Source organism: Poromitra crassiceps (assembly GCF_964638095.1).
Source record: "Poromitra crassiceps genome assembly, chromosome: 3".
NCBI classification, from domain to species: domain Eukaryota; kingdom Metazoa; phylum Chordata; class Actinopteri; order Beryciformes; family Melamphaidae; genus Poromitra; species Poromitra crassiceps.
In genome coordinates, this window is record NC_139625.1 from 54,049,097 (window position 1) to 54,066,596 (window position 17,500).

At 43.8% G+C, this 17,500-nt stretch overlaps 2 protein-coding genes across 2 annotated transcripts in view; both read left to right on the forward strand.

The window, feature by feature from the left end:
- Positions 1–7,760, forward strand: part of pld1a (phospholipase D1a) — a 62,753-nt gene extending 54,993 nt beyond the window's left edge. The window contains exons 23-26 of the mRNA XM_083634145.1: positions 325–459; positions 2,623–2,776; positions 3,141–3,258; positions 3,944–7,760. Coding sequence (XP_083490271.1) covers positions 325–459; positions 2,623–2,776; positions 3,141–3,258; positions 3,944–4,168 — 632 coding nt within the window. The 3' untranslated portion in view covers positions 4,169–7,760. The remainder of the gene's footprint in view (positions 1–324; positions 460–2,622; positions 2,777–3,140; positions 3,259–3,943) is intronic.
- Positions 7,761–10,267: 2,507 nt separating this feature from the next.
- The window catches only part of LOC310773156 (TRAF2 and NCK-interacting protein kinase-like), a 175,727-nt gene continuing 168,494 nt past the window's right edge, over positions 10,268–17,500 (forward strand). The window contains exon 1 of the mRNA XM_083633066.1: positions 10,268–10,386. Within this exon, the coding sequence (XP_083489192.1) occupies positions 10,330–10,386 (57 nt within the window). The 5' untranslated portion in view covers positions 10,268–10,329. The remainder of the gene's footprint in view (positions 10,387–17,500) is intronic.

The window sequence follows — 17,500 nt, forward strand, 5'->3', positions numbered from 1 at the left end:
CACTTGCTTTTGTCTCTGCCTGTCTTATCACTGTCAATCCACCTATAGGTTTTCCTCTCCTCCTCCTCACCTTGTCTTCCCTGTATTCCATTCCTTTCTCTCCTTTTACCATCCCTACTCGTGTAACTTTATCTGTCATCTTCTTACCGGGATCTGTCTATGAGTGTATTGAGTTCAGTTAGGGTCGGGGTCTATCGATCACTCAACCCTCCTCCTATTCTGACTTCCCCACCCCTCTCCATTGACCTCCCAAAGTACATGATCCTGACATTGTATGCATATAGTCATTCGACCCTCTTCTGCTCTCCTCTCCTCCTTTCCCAGTGGATGAGCAGTGGATGAGCTACATCTCCTTTGCTGGTCTGAGGACTCACGCTGAGCTGGAGGGCCGCCTGGTCACCGAGCTCATCTATGTCCACAGCAAGATGCTCATCGCCGATGACAACACCGTCATCATCGGTCAGTCTCTCTGTCACTCACACTCGGTCTTTTCTTATGTCGCTTTCACAACCAAGAAATGATGTACGCACTACAAAGCCTCTCTTCATTTGCACCATAAGGTTATCATAAACCCCAAAACTTATTTTTCTCTCTCTTTTTGTATATACAGTTAGTGCATGTGCTTAAACATGAGGATCGACAGTATGTGTTGACTGCTGTAACACGGCCCTGCTCTGCCCCCTGCTGGCTGATAGCTAGAGTTTGCATTCACACATTGCCTCTCTCATTCTGCCATCAACCATTTACCGGCATCAACATGAGGCTGGATATCTTTCCAGTGTGATCCATCTCCTCCTTCAGATACCACTGTGTTTATTGCATCACTGCTGATCTGTAACAGTCATAGTGGCAGCAGTATGTGGATCATAGGGCTCATCTCAGATGGAGATGAGTCTGAATACAGGCAGGAGATTGACCATCATCATGTGACTTGGTGCAATCATAACAACCTGGTGTTACATGCTCAAAAGACAGTGGAGATGATTGTGGATTACAGGAGGAACACAGCCCCACCTTCCCCCATCACCCTGGGTGACTCAACAGTCAAGTTACCGCTTTCAGACAAACACGGTTCTGGTTCTGGTTCTGGCTCTGGCTCCGTTCTGGAGTCTCAGAACCTTGGTGCTTTCTGGCGAACCAGCCCGCGTTCACACTAGTTTAAGCGGAACCAAAGTGGGAGGACGTTATTCAGTAGTCCTTCTTCAGTATTTTAAGTTTATTAATTATTTGGTCTGGCGTTCGAGTGAACCCAGCCTTGGCCATCTCTTCCGCAAGTTCGGCATACAACTTGCTCTTTCTTGTACTGCTTTCTAGCTTTTCTTGAAATTCGGTAGATGCCCAAATCGCCACTAAACATTTAGTTCCCTCAGCAGACCACTGCAAATTATTTTTCTCCATGTTGTCGCTGCCTTCTTGTCCTTCCTGCTCGTCTTCACAGCCTAGAATAAGACACACCCACAGATGATGTCACGGTTCCCAAGGAAAAAACAACTATTTTTTTGTTCCGCTGAGGACCAACTTTTCAGGTTCCGAACCAATTATTTTTTCAGTCTGAACGCGCCGGCCGGTTCAAATTTGGGTTCGGGAAGCGGAACCGGCACGGGCCCTGCTGGTGTGAAAACCCTACCTGTGGAGTCCTTCCGCTTACTGGGATCCATCATCAGCCAGGACCTGAAATGGGAGCTGAACATCAGAGCTCTCACCAAGAAGGCACAACAGAGGATGTACTAAGTGCAGCAGCTGAATAAATTCAAAGTGCCAAAGGCCACAATGGTGCACTTCTACACCTCCATCATTGAGCCCATCCTCACCTCCTCCATCACCATCTGGTATGGTATGCCACTCTCAAGGACATTAACAGATTGCAGCGCATCATCCGCTGTGCTGAGAAGGTGATCGGATATAACCTGCCATGCCTTCAGGACCTGCACACAGCCAGGACAATGAAGCGGCCTCGTAAGATCATGGCTGACCCCGTCTACCCTGGACTCAAACTCTTTGAAATACTCCCCCTCAGCAAGAGACTGAGGTCTGTCAAGACCGAATCTCTCGAGACAGACTTTTGACTTGCATCGAAAATATGTCGGCACGCTCAGTGAAAAGCCATATAACAGCGCTTGTAGGGGGCAGGCTCGCAATTACACAAAAGGCAAAGAAAATATGGCCATAGGCGGTCATTTTGACCTCAATGAATTTCCCAGGGTTTTTCACACTTTATGGTGTTGGTTTGTCTTTTTAAAAGATATCTTAACACAATAAATGCTTAATCTCTCAAATAGATATGATTTATCATGAGAGATTATGGAGTTTGGAATCTAGAGTTCAAAATGACGCTTATGGCCCTGCTAGTTGTGGAATTCTGGCCCGTATGGTAAAAAACCCCACATAGTTTATTATTATTAGTCATAGCATGACGAAGAGGTAACACCACTACTATATGGAGCCGCACCGGCAGGTCAAATGAACATGGATTTGCCATTTTGATCTGTGTGTGTGTGTGTGTGTGTGTGTGTGTGTGTGTGTGTGTGTGTGTGTGTGTGTGTGTGTGTGTGTGTGTGTGTGTGTGTGTGTGTGTGTGTGTGTGTGTGTGTGTGTGTGTGTGAGCGCGTGCGCGTGTTCCAGGTTCTGCTAACATCAATGACAGGAGCATGTTGGGTAAGCGGGACAGTGAGGTTGCAGTGATCGTTGAGGATTCAGAAAAGGTTACGGCAGTGATGGACGGACAGGAATACCAGGCTGGACCCTACGCACTGCAGCTACGCCTCGAATGCTTCAGGTGTGTGTGCGTGCGTGCGTGCATGCGAGTATGTGAGAGAGATGCAAGAGATGCATTACAACCATAAAAAACCTCAGAAACCTCATCTTTGTTTGAACTACTGTAAAGGGCTAGCTGGTCATTTGCTGGCCAAATCTATTCAAACCAATGTGTAATTCTGTCACGAGTGTCAGTTTTTAAACAAATATATATATTTTTATTGTTATAAAATTTACTTTTTGGAGAAGTAGCATCGTGATCTGACAGCAACCTTTAAACCCAAAATGTAAGAAAGAAAAAAGTGTTTTCCCCTCAATCATTTAAAGTAGTTTCTTTCTGTATCTCTCTCTCTGTCTCTCTCTCTCCCCTGTCTCTCTCTGAACAGAACGATCCTGGGAGGTCACACTGACACCAGTATTGACCTGTCCGACCCGATCAGTGACCGTTTCTACAAGGATGTGTGGATGACCACAGCTGGCCGCAACGCCACCATTTACGAGAAGGTAGAATGAATATGATGTTGAATCAAACTTTTAAAAAATCTATAAAAAAATTATATATTGATTTTGTTGTTCTACAAAAATGTAAATCTATCCTCAGGCTAATAGGCCTACAGAATCCCATATTGGCTTGGCAGAATTCCTGCTATAATATGGTTACCATTTACTGACATTTGCGTCATTGTATTTGGTATTATCAGGTTTACAATTGGGAGTAACACATGTACACAACATGTGCTTTAAGATATTTTTGAAATTCAAAACAGGTGGCACTGGGATAGGAATAATTGGATAATCAATCATCACGTGGAGGTGTCATGTCATTCTATTAAAACATAAAACTAATCGGCTGATAACTCTAACCCAAGATTGACCTGTTACTGTGCAGTGAAGTGAAATTTCTTTCTCTAGTTAATAGATTCAAGAAATAGTTTTAGAATCAAAGTCGCCAAGTGCATGCTCTAGTTCTTAAATTGTTTCAGTTGCCACTTGACCTTGCAGTCAAATCGCCAGTGCTCTATTTCTAAAGCGCTTTGAGAGTTATGATTTGGTGCTTATTAAATATAAAATTGATTGATTGATTGATTGATTGATTGATTGACTGATTGATTGATTGATGGAGCAGCTATTAAAGAGAAGTGGCTTCACTCATCTACTCATCTACTAAACATGCCCATGTGTGCTGCAGGTGTTTCGGTCCCTTCCATCGTCCCTGGTGAGGAACACGTCGGAGCTGGAGCAGTACCAGCTCAAACCTGGTCTGGCCCAGACTGACCCGGCCCGCGCTCAGGAGGAGCTGCGCAGGATCCGCGGCTTCCTCGTCCAGTTCCCTCTGGACTTCCTGTCTGAAGAGAACCTCATGCCCTCTGTTGGAACCAAGGAGGCCATGGTCCCAACGGAGATCTGGACTTAAGGACCTGCCCCCCACCCCCTGACATAGGTCTTAACTGTTTCTTTTAGTATCTGAGCATGGTCTCTGAATTGTGCTCACCTTGTGGAAGATGGGGATATTTACATGAGATCACCTTTGATTACTATATTAGGATGAGAGCTAGGCTTATAACTCTCCTCTGGAGTGATTTGACTACCAGAAAGCACAGTTTTTAGGACAAGACCGAAGCTTTTGGATGTATGAAGAACAAAACATCGCCAGACTTGTGGACTAAAGACAAGATTGCGACGGCACCTAAAACAGTGGAGTTGAAGAATAGGCACATGAACTTTGGGTTTTTGGGAATCAAAGTTGAGTCTGGGTGAGGTTTAGACCTTTTGGACTGTGGAAAATCAATCAGTCATGCCCAGCTGTCCTCCTCACTCACACTAAAGATGAGCAGAATACATGAAGGAAATACAGAGGACTTCAAGCCAAAATTGGTACCTCGGGGAATAAACATCTGGCTCTTGGATAAAGATATCGCAGAATCTACACAGAGGTGGTGATGCATGCCAAGTGGGTTTGTGACGTACACTCGTAAGGTGCTTCCGTGCTGTGTATGCTGTATGCAAGCCCATAAGGATGGTTAATAGTCATTGAGCCTACAATGTATGTGCTGCTTCAGAGGTAAGTCTCCGAGGAACCTACTGAAGCTGGTTGTTTCAGATCTACCTTGCACAATAGATCCACTTATACGCTCACTCCTCACTGTGGCAGTATAGCCACACAGACAATATTACTGGTTTGGCTGGTGCATGATCTACTAACTATACTCACATCATCTTGACGTGATTGCGGTAATGCATGCACCAATCACTCTGAGAAACCCTTCAGAGACAAATAGCTGGTTTATTTACAGTCATAGGTATTTTGTGACAGATGAGAAGACATGAGGTCTATTTCAGAAGCATAACACTAGAGACCATATTATGATGGGATCACACCAGCCACACCCATCTTCGAACTTGGCCTTCATTGTGATCGCTATGACACACCTATAAGGTTTGGAGACTGCATCTTGAACACTATCATGTTCACAAAATCTGTCCACAGACAGACAGACAGACAGACAGACAGACAGACAGACAATACCAGCCACACGTTGCCATGGCTGGTAATGATGGACTTCTTACACTGCTGAAATCAAACTGAATCAAAGGGAACTGCAAAGCTGACCTATGTACAAAGACTAACATTCACGGCTGGATGAGACAATCTGCCTGTAAATTCAAGTAATGGCTCATTTCCGCTTTGCTCAACAGATGGCGCTAGGTGCTTAAAAATACAGACTGCATTATTGAACAGTAGATAATGGTGTTTTCAGTTCCCTTTGGTGTTTCTCTCAGTCTCAATGGCATTCAGTGCAGAAAGAATAGGTCTTGAGAACAACAGTTTAAACAAGGCCTACAATAAAAATCAATCAATACAATTTTATATATGGAAAGTTGAAGGGGCAATTGCCCAACAGATTTAAACTACCGTAATCTTGTTCTTCAATTGTTATACTTATTTGGGTGCATTTTGACAACTACACTCATAATTCTTAACCCTTGTTGTATTTGTTGCAATGCACTATTTACGGAGTATGAATCGTTAATCTTTCAACATTTATTTTTTTAACAGAGGAAGTAGAACTACAGTATTCCTCTGTTTCTTCAGCACAACCCTCCAATAGCTTCCTCCTTTTCTGGTTAATGCTCTCTCCACCTCATGTCCTGCCCATCTTCTCTAATCTCTCTCTCTGTCTCTCTCCCCCTCTCTCTGTTTATGAACAGCTATTTTTTTGTACATTTCAAACTATTTATAATTTGGATCCGTTTCATTTAACACAATGTAATCCATATTGTAAATTAATTTCTGTCCTTTCTTTCCTGTAAAGGAAGGGACAGAAAATTGCTTAACTATATAGACTGCATTGAACAGTAGTGGTGTTCTCAGTGCCCCTTGGGGTTTCTCTCAGTCTTATGGCAATGGCTTTTAATTCAGTGTAAAAAAGAATAGGACTTTGGAAACAACAACGATTTGAAAGAGAATGTTTTTCTCTTATCCAGATGTTATACGTCGGCTTATATCGGTCTTGTTTCGAGACAGGACTTGTACTTCTCGATTTCTCATAAAACGTAAATTAAATTCTCGAAGAAAAACATTTACTGCCATGACAGGAATAGGGTACGTTGAAACAGGTAACAGGTAATCTGTAGGAATTGTAATTTATACGGTATGGGACCCTTAAAACAACTGATGTAGGTTGTTGACATGACCGAAGTATGGAATCTGTCAACTATTTATTCTGTTTAATTTTGAATAGTAGTCACACAATCTCCAGGCTCCTGTAAGACAGGGCCATGAGAAAACACAAAATAGTATTTTTGACAGTCACGAATACGGGTGGTTTTATAGAAGTTATGTGTAAAACTGTCATCTTTAAGGCTAAAAAGACCAAACCCCTGTAAATTGGTGGATGTTATAAATTTTACAATTGAAATATTTTGGGTTTCAAAATCTTCCTCCAGACCAGGGACGCTGGAACTCTTTTATAGGGGTTGCTGCAATTTTTTGGGGGATGTTTGGATGTTTTTTAGCCATATTTAGAGGAATATCTCTATCTTCACCGGCAGGACGTAGCACATAGGAGGATCACACTATTCCCACCAGTTCCCTTCCGCCCTGAACAGGTGCCCCGACCGACCGACCAGAGGAGGGGCTAGTGGAGCGACCAGGACACATACCCTTAATCCGGACACAGCCAATCATGCCTGTATGGATGCCCGACCAAGCCGGAGGTAACATGGGGGTGCGAACCTGCGACCCTCGTGTTGGTAGGCAGGGAGTCTACCACATACACTACCCGGATGCCCACCTCTTAGACCACCAAAATCCATTCGCTTTTCTAGTTGCCAATAACAAAATAAAACAAAAACAATAAAACCTTAGAATAAATAACCTTAGAGATGATTTCATGATGGGACAGGAAATTGAAAAAATATGATTGACAAGCTGATTAGGTTTCAAAATGTCTTTGTCTTTTGGGACTTCTGTTGACAACAACAAAGAATCTCCAAGGGGTCTGCTTCCTCAGGTCATGTCTGTGTGCCAGACTCCAGCAGTTCTAAACAGTTTTTCGTTCTAAAACAAGAAAAATTATATGAAGAAAAAAGATTTTATATATGGGAGGTTGAAGGATGAAGGAGCTATTGCCCAACAAAGTTGGTTGTTTTTTATTTTTTATTTTTTTATACTCATGGGTGCATTCTAAGAACTACACTCTGTATTCTTAACCCTCGCTGTGTTTGTCACAATGCATTATTTATGGAATATGAATTATTCATCTTGGTTTATTTTATTTTTTAACTGAGGAAGTGTATGATTGTAGATTTGTAACTACAGTTTATGCCCCATGTTCAGAACAACCCCCCAATAGCTATTTTCTGGTTAACACTTCACCCCATGTCCTCTCTCAATTTGTCTTTCTCTATCTCTCTCCCTCTCTCTCCCTCTGTTTATGCACAGTGCATTTTTTTGTACAGTTCAAACTATTTCTAATTTCTATCTGTTTCATTTAATACAATTATGTAACCCATAATTTAAATGAATAAACAAAATGATGTTTGGAATGCCTGTCCCTTCCTTCCTGTGAAAATAAGAGATGAACAGACAATCATAATCAGTGGAGGTTCATGTATGTATACTTGTGAGTCATCCATTCATGCAATGACTTCCACAGAAGCAGTATGCCCAGGTTTGTTGTGATGATGGTTACTCCGCATTTCTGTGGCTGCCTGCAATCTTCCCACACTGCTTATGGCATGTAGACAGACACTACCTGCCCCTACGCACACCTCTCTTCTCGGTCCAAACAATTAATAAAGTCCTCCTGACTCTGGTTAGATTTTGTTAGACTTTGAGTTTTTCATGTTACTGGACTGCCCTTGGTGGTACAAATTAATTTGTGTGAATTATTAAGTCTGTTTCACTTTGAAACAGTTTTGTTTGTATTCCAGGCCTCCACACTTTGTAAATAATAATAATAATAATAACAATAATAATATGAATGTAATGATAATAATAATAATAATAATAACAATAATACATGTTATAAAACGGCTCTCTCAAATCAAGCAATCTGATTGGTTCACAGCCATTGTATAAATCCCGTAACCCACTCCAATAACCCATGGCCATGGGTTATGAGTTGCCATGGCAACTCTCTTACTAAAAGGCTTTGGTTACCTCAAATGACAATGTAGAAAAAACAAATGGCGGAGACAGCTGTCAGATCCTTGTGAATCGATCTTCGCTTATAACTTTACTAATACTTCGCAGAAAATTATGTTTTGTACAAGAATAGACGTGGGCTAATGTCTTCTTTGCAAAAAAAAGGCTGTTAACCCCACATTTAACCCCGTAACGTTAGTTGGTGTCGGGCTTTGCAGAAAGCTCTCAGCTTCTCAGCAAGCGCTGAGAATGCAGCGCTGCGCTCGAGCTGCGTGTCGGGCTTTCCAGAAAGCTCTCAGCTTCTCAGCAAGCGCCAGGATTGGCCAATGTCAACTTCAGTCTCCAGAACGATCCAATCAAATCACCCGCACGTTCTTGCGGTCCCGCCTTACAGTAGTGTTTCAACTGACTCTATCAGAATACCATGCCAGTCGGACTTATAGTATTATTATTATTATTATATTATCATACTTGGAAACCGTTTTATAAAAGCAATATAGCACTCGAGCGCTGCGGCCTCGTGGGATAACAGCTGATCAGCGGGATACATTTGCCACAACACACTGGCTCTCATGCTATATTGCTTAATTATAGGCCTGTTCATTCAATATACATTCATAAGTGTATGAATTATAGTAATTCAGGCAACTCAGTGGTTCCCAAAGTTGAGTGCAGGACCCCAGTGTTCCTCAACAAAATAATAAATAGTGAAATTTCACCACTATTTTTGAAATGAGACACACAATGAAAGATAATGTTATTTATTATTAAGTGTTATCTTTGCCTATTCTATTTGAATATTCCTGCATACTGGGGTCACTAAACAGTCTTGGAATTGCATGAATTGGGTATGACTGGAAAGCTGAGACTTGTGGATTCAATGAGCCCAATTGTATTCATGTTAGTCCCCATAGTAGCCATTTCATTCTAGTGAGTCCATTTTTCGTAACTTTACGGTCAAGTCTTAACCTCACTGTATAAAATGACCGATTATCTCTATAGGATAATCACAGCCTCATGAACCTTTACAACCACAAACTAGAGACCTAGGGAATTCAGGGGATGTACAGTATGGTTTTCCTAGAACTAGGTATATTGACAATAAGTGGGTTTCTGAGCAATTTCCAGAAGAGATCTTGCTTGCCACCAATCGCTGAAAAATGAAAAAAAAAAAAAAAAAAAAATCACAACATGATTTTTTCCTAGGGTGTTCCCCAAGGTCTTGTTGTCTTCATGTATTTTGGAGGGATTGTTGATCATTTTCATCAACTCCCAAGTGGTAAAAAAAAGAAAAAAGAAAAAGTAACCCCACCCCCATATCGCTCCCTATTTTCTTAAACCAAAGTTACGCCCTTGCATAGGCCTACCATCTAAATTGGAAGGTTGTTGGAAAGAGATGAGAAAGTTTGGGAGTCCCTTATGTGCAATCTCTGCCTGCCGCCCCAAACTCCGCCTATGAAAAGCCCGGGCCGTCCTCCAGTAGGCGGGGTTTGGTCAGTGCGCTTCCTCCTCCCTCCCCGCCCCTATCTATCTTTGCTCTGGCTGTCACAGCAGCGGCGGCTCCAATACGAGCAGTAGCATAGCTTATCCGGAGCTTGAGCTTCCCTGTTCGGTCTCCAACCTGCAGACATGGACCTAGACCTGGAAGTGTTGCTGTGCCCGGCGCTCTCGCTTCGCATCATCCCCGCGTTTGCGCTCTAGCTGCGCGCTCCAGTCCGAGGCGCGTCCCGCCGCCGCTGACCAGAAGCCAGAGGACTGTTCTGATTTTCTGTCGGTCGCTGAGGCATCACGGTAGCCATAGGAGCAGGAGGACAGCAGAGAGACCGAGGAGAGGAGAGGAGAGGAGAGGAGGAGAGGAGAGCACGCAGTCGTGACAGCACAGGCCGTTTTTCGGGACCTGAGAGCGGCTTTTTGTGTCCTCCATCATGGCGAGCGACTCTCCAGCTCGGAGTCTGGACGAAATCGACCTGTCTGCTTTGAGGGTGAGATGATATGCGACTTCCATTTGCTCAAATAGACATCTGAAAGAAACTGGGCTGTGCGCGCGCGTGTGTGTGTGTGCGCTTCTCCCCCCCCCCATTTTTTGCACCTGACAGCGCTCCATGAATAGCAACCCGGCAGGAGAGCAGAGGAGGCTGCGAGAGGCGGATGTGTGGGAGACGGGCAGCCAGGCAGGCCGCTACAATTGTGTCAAATAGATCAAATTATATATATTTAGATACTAACTAACGTGACAGCTGGCTCCTCATCTAAGCCTCGTCTTCATCAGAGTCAGTCAGTGGAATGCGTGATGGAGTGTGTGATGCTGAATTGAGGTTAGCCTGCGATTGTGCTGACCTGGATAGAGAGAGGGGTTTCTGTGTTTTTCACTGGGCCATGCAGCCTATTATAGGCCCATCAGCCTTGATTCAGACAGCTGTGGAATTTAACCTATTTCTCTCCCACACTGCTGATTCTCCTCCCAGAGAGAGAGAGAGAGAGAGAGAGAGAGAGAGAGAGAGAGAGAGAGAGAGAGAGAGAGAGAGAGAGAGAGAGAGAGAGAGAGAGAGAGAGAGAGAGAGAGAGAGAACTGTATGAGAGAGAGTGACTTTTATTATTCTTATTATCAAATATTGTTTATCGAGACGAATACTGTTTGTCGAATATTGTTTGTCGAATATTCCACAAAGCAGTAAAATTGTGCGCTTTGAGTGGTCGGTAGACTAGAAAAGCTGAATGCAGTCCATTTATGTGTGTGTGTGTGTGTGTGTGTGTGTGTGTGTGTGTAAATGCCACATCTAAATGAAATGACACTTGCCAGCGTGACACCTACACCACATGTGTGTAACGCCTGTGTCTCCATTGTCAGTCTATATGTAAATTGTTGACGTGCGTTTGGAGGTTTGCTTAGATCTTACTGTAGATGTCCTAAGTATAGTGCTAGATCTTACTGTAGATGTCCTAAGTATAGTGCTAGTGAGGTGTTTGACATTACCAGCCTATGGAGCCTTATACTGTACGTGCATGTGTGTGCCGACCTACCTGTCGACTCGTCAATGTAGCCCACTCTCCACCAACGCTGAATCTTACATGCTGCAATAGCCAGTTCTTTTGTTCACTCGGTGTGCACTGACTGCAAACCACAGCACACACACACACACACACACACACACACACACACACACACACACAGACACACACACACACACACACACACACACACACACACACACACACACACACACACACACACAGACACACACACACACACACACACACACACACACACACACACACACACACACACACACACACACACACACAGCCTACTGCGCTTGTGTTATGCGTGGATGCCCATTCTTTCGCTTCGCTGGAAAGGGTGTGTGTTAATGTGTGTGTTTCTAGTGTGTGTGTGGGTGTCGGTCGACCCCTAATTTTATGAAATTTTGTCTCTTGGACCCAAATCTAAGAGTATTTTGATTGTTAGATATGATTTTGTCCAGAATACCATGACTATCTGTATTGAAAGTAGAGAGATAACAGTGAAACTATGATCAAAATATCATTATTATCATTATTCTACATCGTCTAATTGTGTTAATTTCTTGTAAAAGAAGTAATGCATGGTGAAATTTAACATTATTAATTTGCTGGGGACCCCCTGGAAGTCCCCTCAAGGACCCCGAGGTGGTCCCCGGACTCTATGTTGAGAACCACTGCTGTACAGCATCAGTTAATGACCTGTTTGCTGCTCTCCCAGCTCTTTACCACCGTAACGGTTAACCACATATCACACACACGCACAGGCGCGTACACACACACACACACACACACACACACACACACACACACACACACACACACACACACACACACACACACACACACACACACACACACACACACACACACACACACACAGATTGCAGTTGACACATTGCAGTTGCTGCCTGCCTGCCTGTATTTACCATTTTTGCCTGTCTGCTTGTCTGTGCCTACACTTCTGTAAGTCTTTTCCACTGCCACTGTCTGTCTGTCTGTCTGTCTGTCTGTCTGTCTGTTCTTCTGTCTGTCTGTCTGTCTGTCTGTCTGTCTGTCTGTCTGTCTGTCTGTCTGTCTGTCTGTCTGACTGTCTGTCTGACTGTCTGTCTATGTCTGTCTGACTGTCTGTCTGTCCTTCTGTCTGTCCTTCTGTCTGTCTGTCTGTCTGTCTGTCTGTCTGTCTGTCTGTCTGTCTGTCTGTATGTCTGTCTGTCTGTCTGTCTGTCTGTCTGTCTGTCTGTCTGTCTCTGTCTGTCTGTCTCTGTGTCTGTCTGTCTCTGTCTGTCTGTCTGTCTGTCTCTGTCTGTGTCGGTGCTCCTGTTTTTGTCACAACCTCCCATCCGCCTCTATGTCTGTCTGTCTGTCTGTCTGTCTGTCTGTCTGTCTGTCTGTCTGTCTGTCTGTCTGTCCGTCCGTCTGTCTGTCTGTCTGTCCGTGTGCTATTCCTCTCTTCTCTGTTTTCCTCGCATCATGTCGGTCTGACTGACTGAACGCACCTCCCAGCCTACATGTATCTGCCAGCTGATCCTTCTCTCAGCGTGTGGCTCTCTGCCTGCCTGCATGAAAAGTCATGATCACAGAGGGGCTGTGAATGAAGCCAAGATGACTTCTGAGGTGTTATATGCTGTGTCTTTACGTTGGTGGAGAGACAAGATAGATGGGTCGAATGGAAAGGAGAGAATATAGGATGATGAGGGGAGAGAGAGAGGGAGAGACCAGAGACAAAGGAGGAGAGAGGGAGAGGAGCGAAGGGTCTGCGTATTGGGATTCAGCCCGTGCATTAGAGCTGGGTATTGGTTCAAATTTCAAGAATCGATTCGATTCCGATTCACAAGGTTGCGAATCGATTAATTTCGATTCGATTCGATTCGATTCGATCCGATTCCGATTCGATCAATTTTCAATATTGATTTGGTTAGTGATAGCAAAACGTGGTTTTTGAGCTGTACCCTGAATTACATGACTGTCCAGTTATGTAACACAGGGGTTTCCAACCAGCCAAGTAGATACATGGGGAAAAAAGTTGCAGAACTGTTGTCAATTTTAATGGTTTTAGTTACACATATATTTACTCACCACGTGGTGACAAAGGGTAAATAACAGCCTTTTCATCTGTCAATAAAGACACTTTCACAATTATGCACAGTGATTTGATTTCAGCCTATATAATTTCTAAAAGTAGATATTAATAATGATCAAACATTTCCATTCATGTAGCTTACAGTATTTATGTTTTTGTTTCAACTACAAACATAATTAAACGTCAACTTGAAACTATGTTTCAACTACCACACACAGCACAATATTTTAGCCTGTTTAGTAAAAAAAAAAAAAATTTTTTTTTTTTTTTTTTTTTTTTTTAATAAAAAAAAAAAATCGATCTCTGGACATATGAATCGATAATCGAGGATTAAAATGAAAATCGATTAAAAATCGGAGAATCGATTTTTTGAACCCAGCCCTACCGTGCATGTCCTGTCCTTTCGTGTGACTCGCACCGGCCGCAAGGACACACACACACACACACACACACACACACACACACACACACACACACACACACACACACACACACACACACACACCAAATTTGCGTTTACATAGCATGGTTGTGCATGGGAATGTGGGCATGCAAGCAAATGTGAGACTGGCTACCCATCTCTGAATTTGTATCATTTCTTGATTTGTGTCTAAGATCAAAACCGTGTGTGTGTGTGTGTGTGTGTGTGTGTGTGTGTGTGTGTGTAACCCGTTCTCATGGCAGGTCGTGAAGTGGTGACGAAATTGTAATCTATAGTTTTGTTTACATGGACATGATTTTCCCATTTTTCTCATGTCATTCAGCACCACAACTTTCAAACTAATGTATTTCTTTTATTTATTTATTTTAGATTATTTTTGGGGCATTTTGCCTTTATTGATAGGACAGTAGGCAGACAGGAAATGTGGGGAGAGAGAGAGAGAGAGGATGACATGCACCAAAGGACCACGGGTCGGATTCGAACCCGGATCGGCAGCGCGAAGGACTAAGCCTTTGTGTATGTATGTATGTACGTATTTCAATTAGGGTTGGCACGATGGACGATGGCATCGACCTCTGAGCCTTCTACATCAGATCATCATCATTAATTATCTGCTCAAATTAAAATCTGGCAGATTTAATAATAAAAAAGGCTAACTCCCCTCAACGGTGGGGGGGGGGGGGGGGGGACACGCGGGTGGCATTAAACAAGTGTACCCTGTGCCCCCAGTTCAGAGAAGCCATAGAGCGGAGGGGAGGGGGAGGGGAGGATAAGCAGAAGTCGGTTGTGTTGTGAAAATGTTGAGACAAAGAAGAAACTTCACATTCTTTCCTGTTTTCAACCCAATGTGAGTAATGTAAGTCTTCAACTGTGAATTCAACTCGCCTGTGTCCAGGAAGTCGCTCCATTACATAGGCTGCTGCTGTGTTCCTATCTCTCCTTAATGTAATGTTAGGTTCAAAACTGAGCCCATACGAATCTAACATTAGCTGCCCTGCCAGTAATTCAGTCAGTTTTCTGCCAGCTAGTTAAATTAAACACACACACGTTGTTGGTCAGGATCTGTAATGTTAACGTTATTTGTTTTGCGCCTTTCAATAGGGTGTTTAAGCAACCACGGCTTGGAGCAATGGCAATTGCATCGAGACCCACTTTGCGCATGCGCAATTCTATCTAGCCACCTCCCCCCGTTGTAGCCCAGCTGCTGACTACGGGAGAAGGAGTAGTTTGACGTACCCGGCAGTACGCCGAGCTGTTAGCATGTCAATTACAAGTTTTCATCGTTTTTGGCGCTGTCATTCCGTGTATATTCCATTCTATCATTAGTAGTTGTATGGATAAAGAGTATTTGTTAAATATGTCAGCACTCAGGAAGAAGTAGCCGTAGTGTTTTGGTGTCGTGCAGCTTAGTGATATGTGCTTCCGGGACTGCAGCAACCCGGTTGGAACCCCGTCGCCGTCCTTAAAACGTCACTGCTTAAACTCCCTAATATGGCTGGTAGGCTACTGCTTCAGTCGCTGTAGTAGCAGCCTATCCAAGCCCGCTGGCCTCTCAAGACATGTAGAGCTCAGCTGTCCTGTTGTAAACGTGATGCAGCTGCATTACATGTAGAGCTCAGCTGTCCTGTTGTAAACGTGATGCAGCTGCATTAAGACATGTAGAGCTCAGCTGTCCTGTTGTAAACGTGATGCAGCTGCATTAAGACATGTAGAGCTCAGCTGTCCTGTTGGAAACGTGATGCAGCTGCATTAAGACATGTAGAGCTCAGCTGTCCTGTTGTAAACGTGATGCAGCTGCATTAAGACATGTAGAGCTCAGCTGTCCTGTTGTAAACGTGATGCAGCTGCATTAAGACATGTAGAGCTCAGCTGTCCTGTTGTAAACGTGATGCAGCTGCATTAAGACATGTAGAGCTCAGCTGTCCTGTTGTAAACGTGATGCAGCTGCATTAAGACATGTAGAGCTCAGCTGTCCTGTTGTAAACGTGATGCAGCTGCATTAAGACATGTAGAGCTCAGCTGTCTGTTGTAAACGTGATGCAGCTGCATTAAGACATGTAGAGCTCAGCTGTCTGTTGTAAACGTGATGCAGCTGCATTAAGACATGTAGAGCTCAGCTGTCCTGTTGTAAACGTGATGCAGCTGCATTAAGACATGTAGAGCTCAGCTGTCCTGTTGTAAACGTGATGCAGCTGCATTAAGACATGTAGAGCTCAGCTGTCTGTTGTAAACGTGATGCAGCTGCATTAAGACATGTAGAGCTCAGCTGTCCTGTTGTAAACGTGATGCAGCTGCATTAAGACATGTAGAGCTCAGCTGTCTGTTGTAAACGTGATGCAGCTGCATTACGGCACCGCAGCCACTTCACGGACCATTAAATATTTTAACCTGGTGAAAGTACGGCAAAAACGAGTCGCCAGATAGTTGAGAATCTTTTAAGTGAGTTGGATCTCAGGAGCCTGAGTCTCTCCATCCGTATAACATCCGTCAACCACAACTGAAAAGAAGGTGAAGAGGGGGACTTCCATTCCTTCAGAAAGAAGAGTCTTTTGAGTTGTCCCCTGTGTCAGAGACTGTTGGGACATTTCATACACTCTTAAACTAAAGGGTTCTTTACGGCACCAAGGGCATAACCACCAGTTCTCTGGTACTGTAGAGACTTCTTCTTAAGACTGTACCTGCAGTTTTTGCACAGAGCTTTTGTTTCGTCCTGATCACTCCTGTCAATCTGTTTGTTTTGTCCGGCTCACTCCTGTCAACCTGTTTGTTTTGTCCCGGTCACTCCTGTCAACCTGTTTGTTTTGTCCCCGTCACTCCTGTCAACCTGTTTGTTTTGTCCCCGTCACTCCTGTCAACATTTTTGTTTTGTCCTGCTCCTGCCAACCTGTTTGTTTTGTCCGGCTCACTCCTGTTAACCTGTTTGTTTTGTCCTGGTCACTTCTGTCAACCTGTTTGTTTTGTCCTGCTCCTGTCAACCTGTTTGTTTTGTCCCCGTCACTCCTGTCAACATTTTTGTTTTGTCCTGCTCCTGTCAACCTGTTTGTTTTGTCCCCGTCACTCCTGTCAACATTTTTGTTTTGTCCTGCTCCTGCCATCCTGTTTGTTTTGTCACCGTCACTCCTGTCAACATTTTTGTTTTGTCCTGCTCCTGCCAACCTGTTTGTTTTGTCCCCGTCACTCCTGTCAACCTGTTTGTTTTGTCCCCGTCACTCCTGTCAACATTTTTGTTTTGTCCTGCTCCTGCCAACCTGTTTGTTTTGTCCGGCTCACTCCTGTTAACCTGTTTGTTTTGTCCCGGTCACTTCTGTCAACCTGTTTGTTTTGTCCTGCTCCTGTCAACCTGTTTGTTTTGTCCCCGTCACTCCTGTCAACATTTTTGTTTTGTCCTGCTCCTGCCATCCTGTTTGTTTTGTCACCGTCACTCCTGTCAACATTTTTGTTTTGTCCTGCTCCTGCCAACCTGTTTGTTTTGTCCCCGTCACTTCTGTCAACCTGTTTGTTTTGTCCCCGTCACTTCTGTCAACCTGTTTGTTTTGTCCCCGTCACTTCTGTC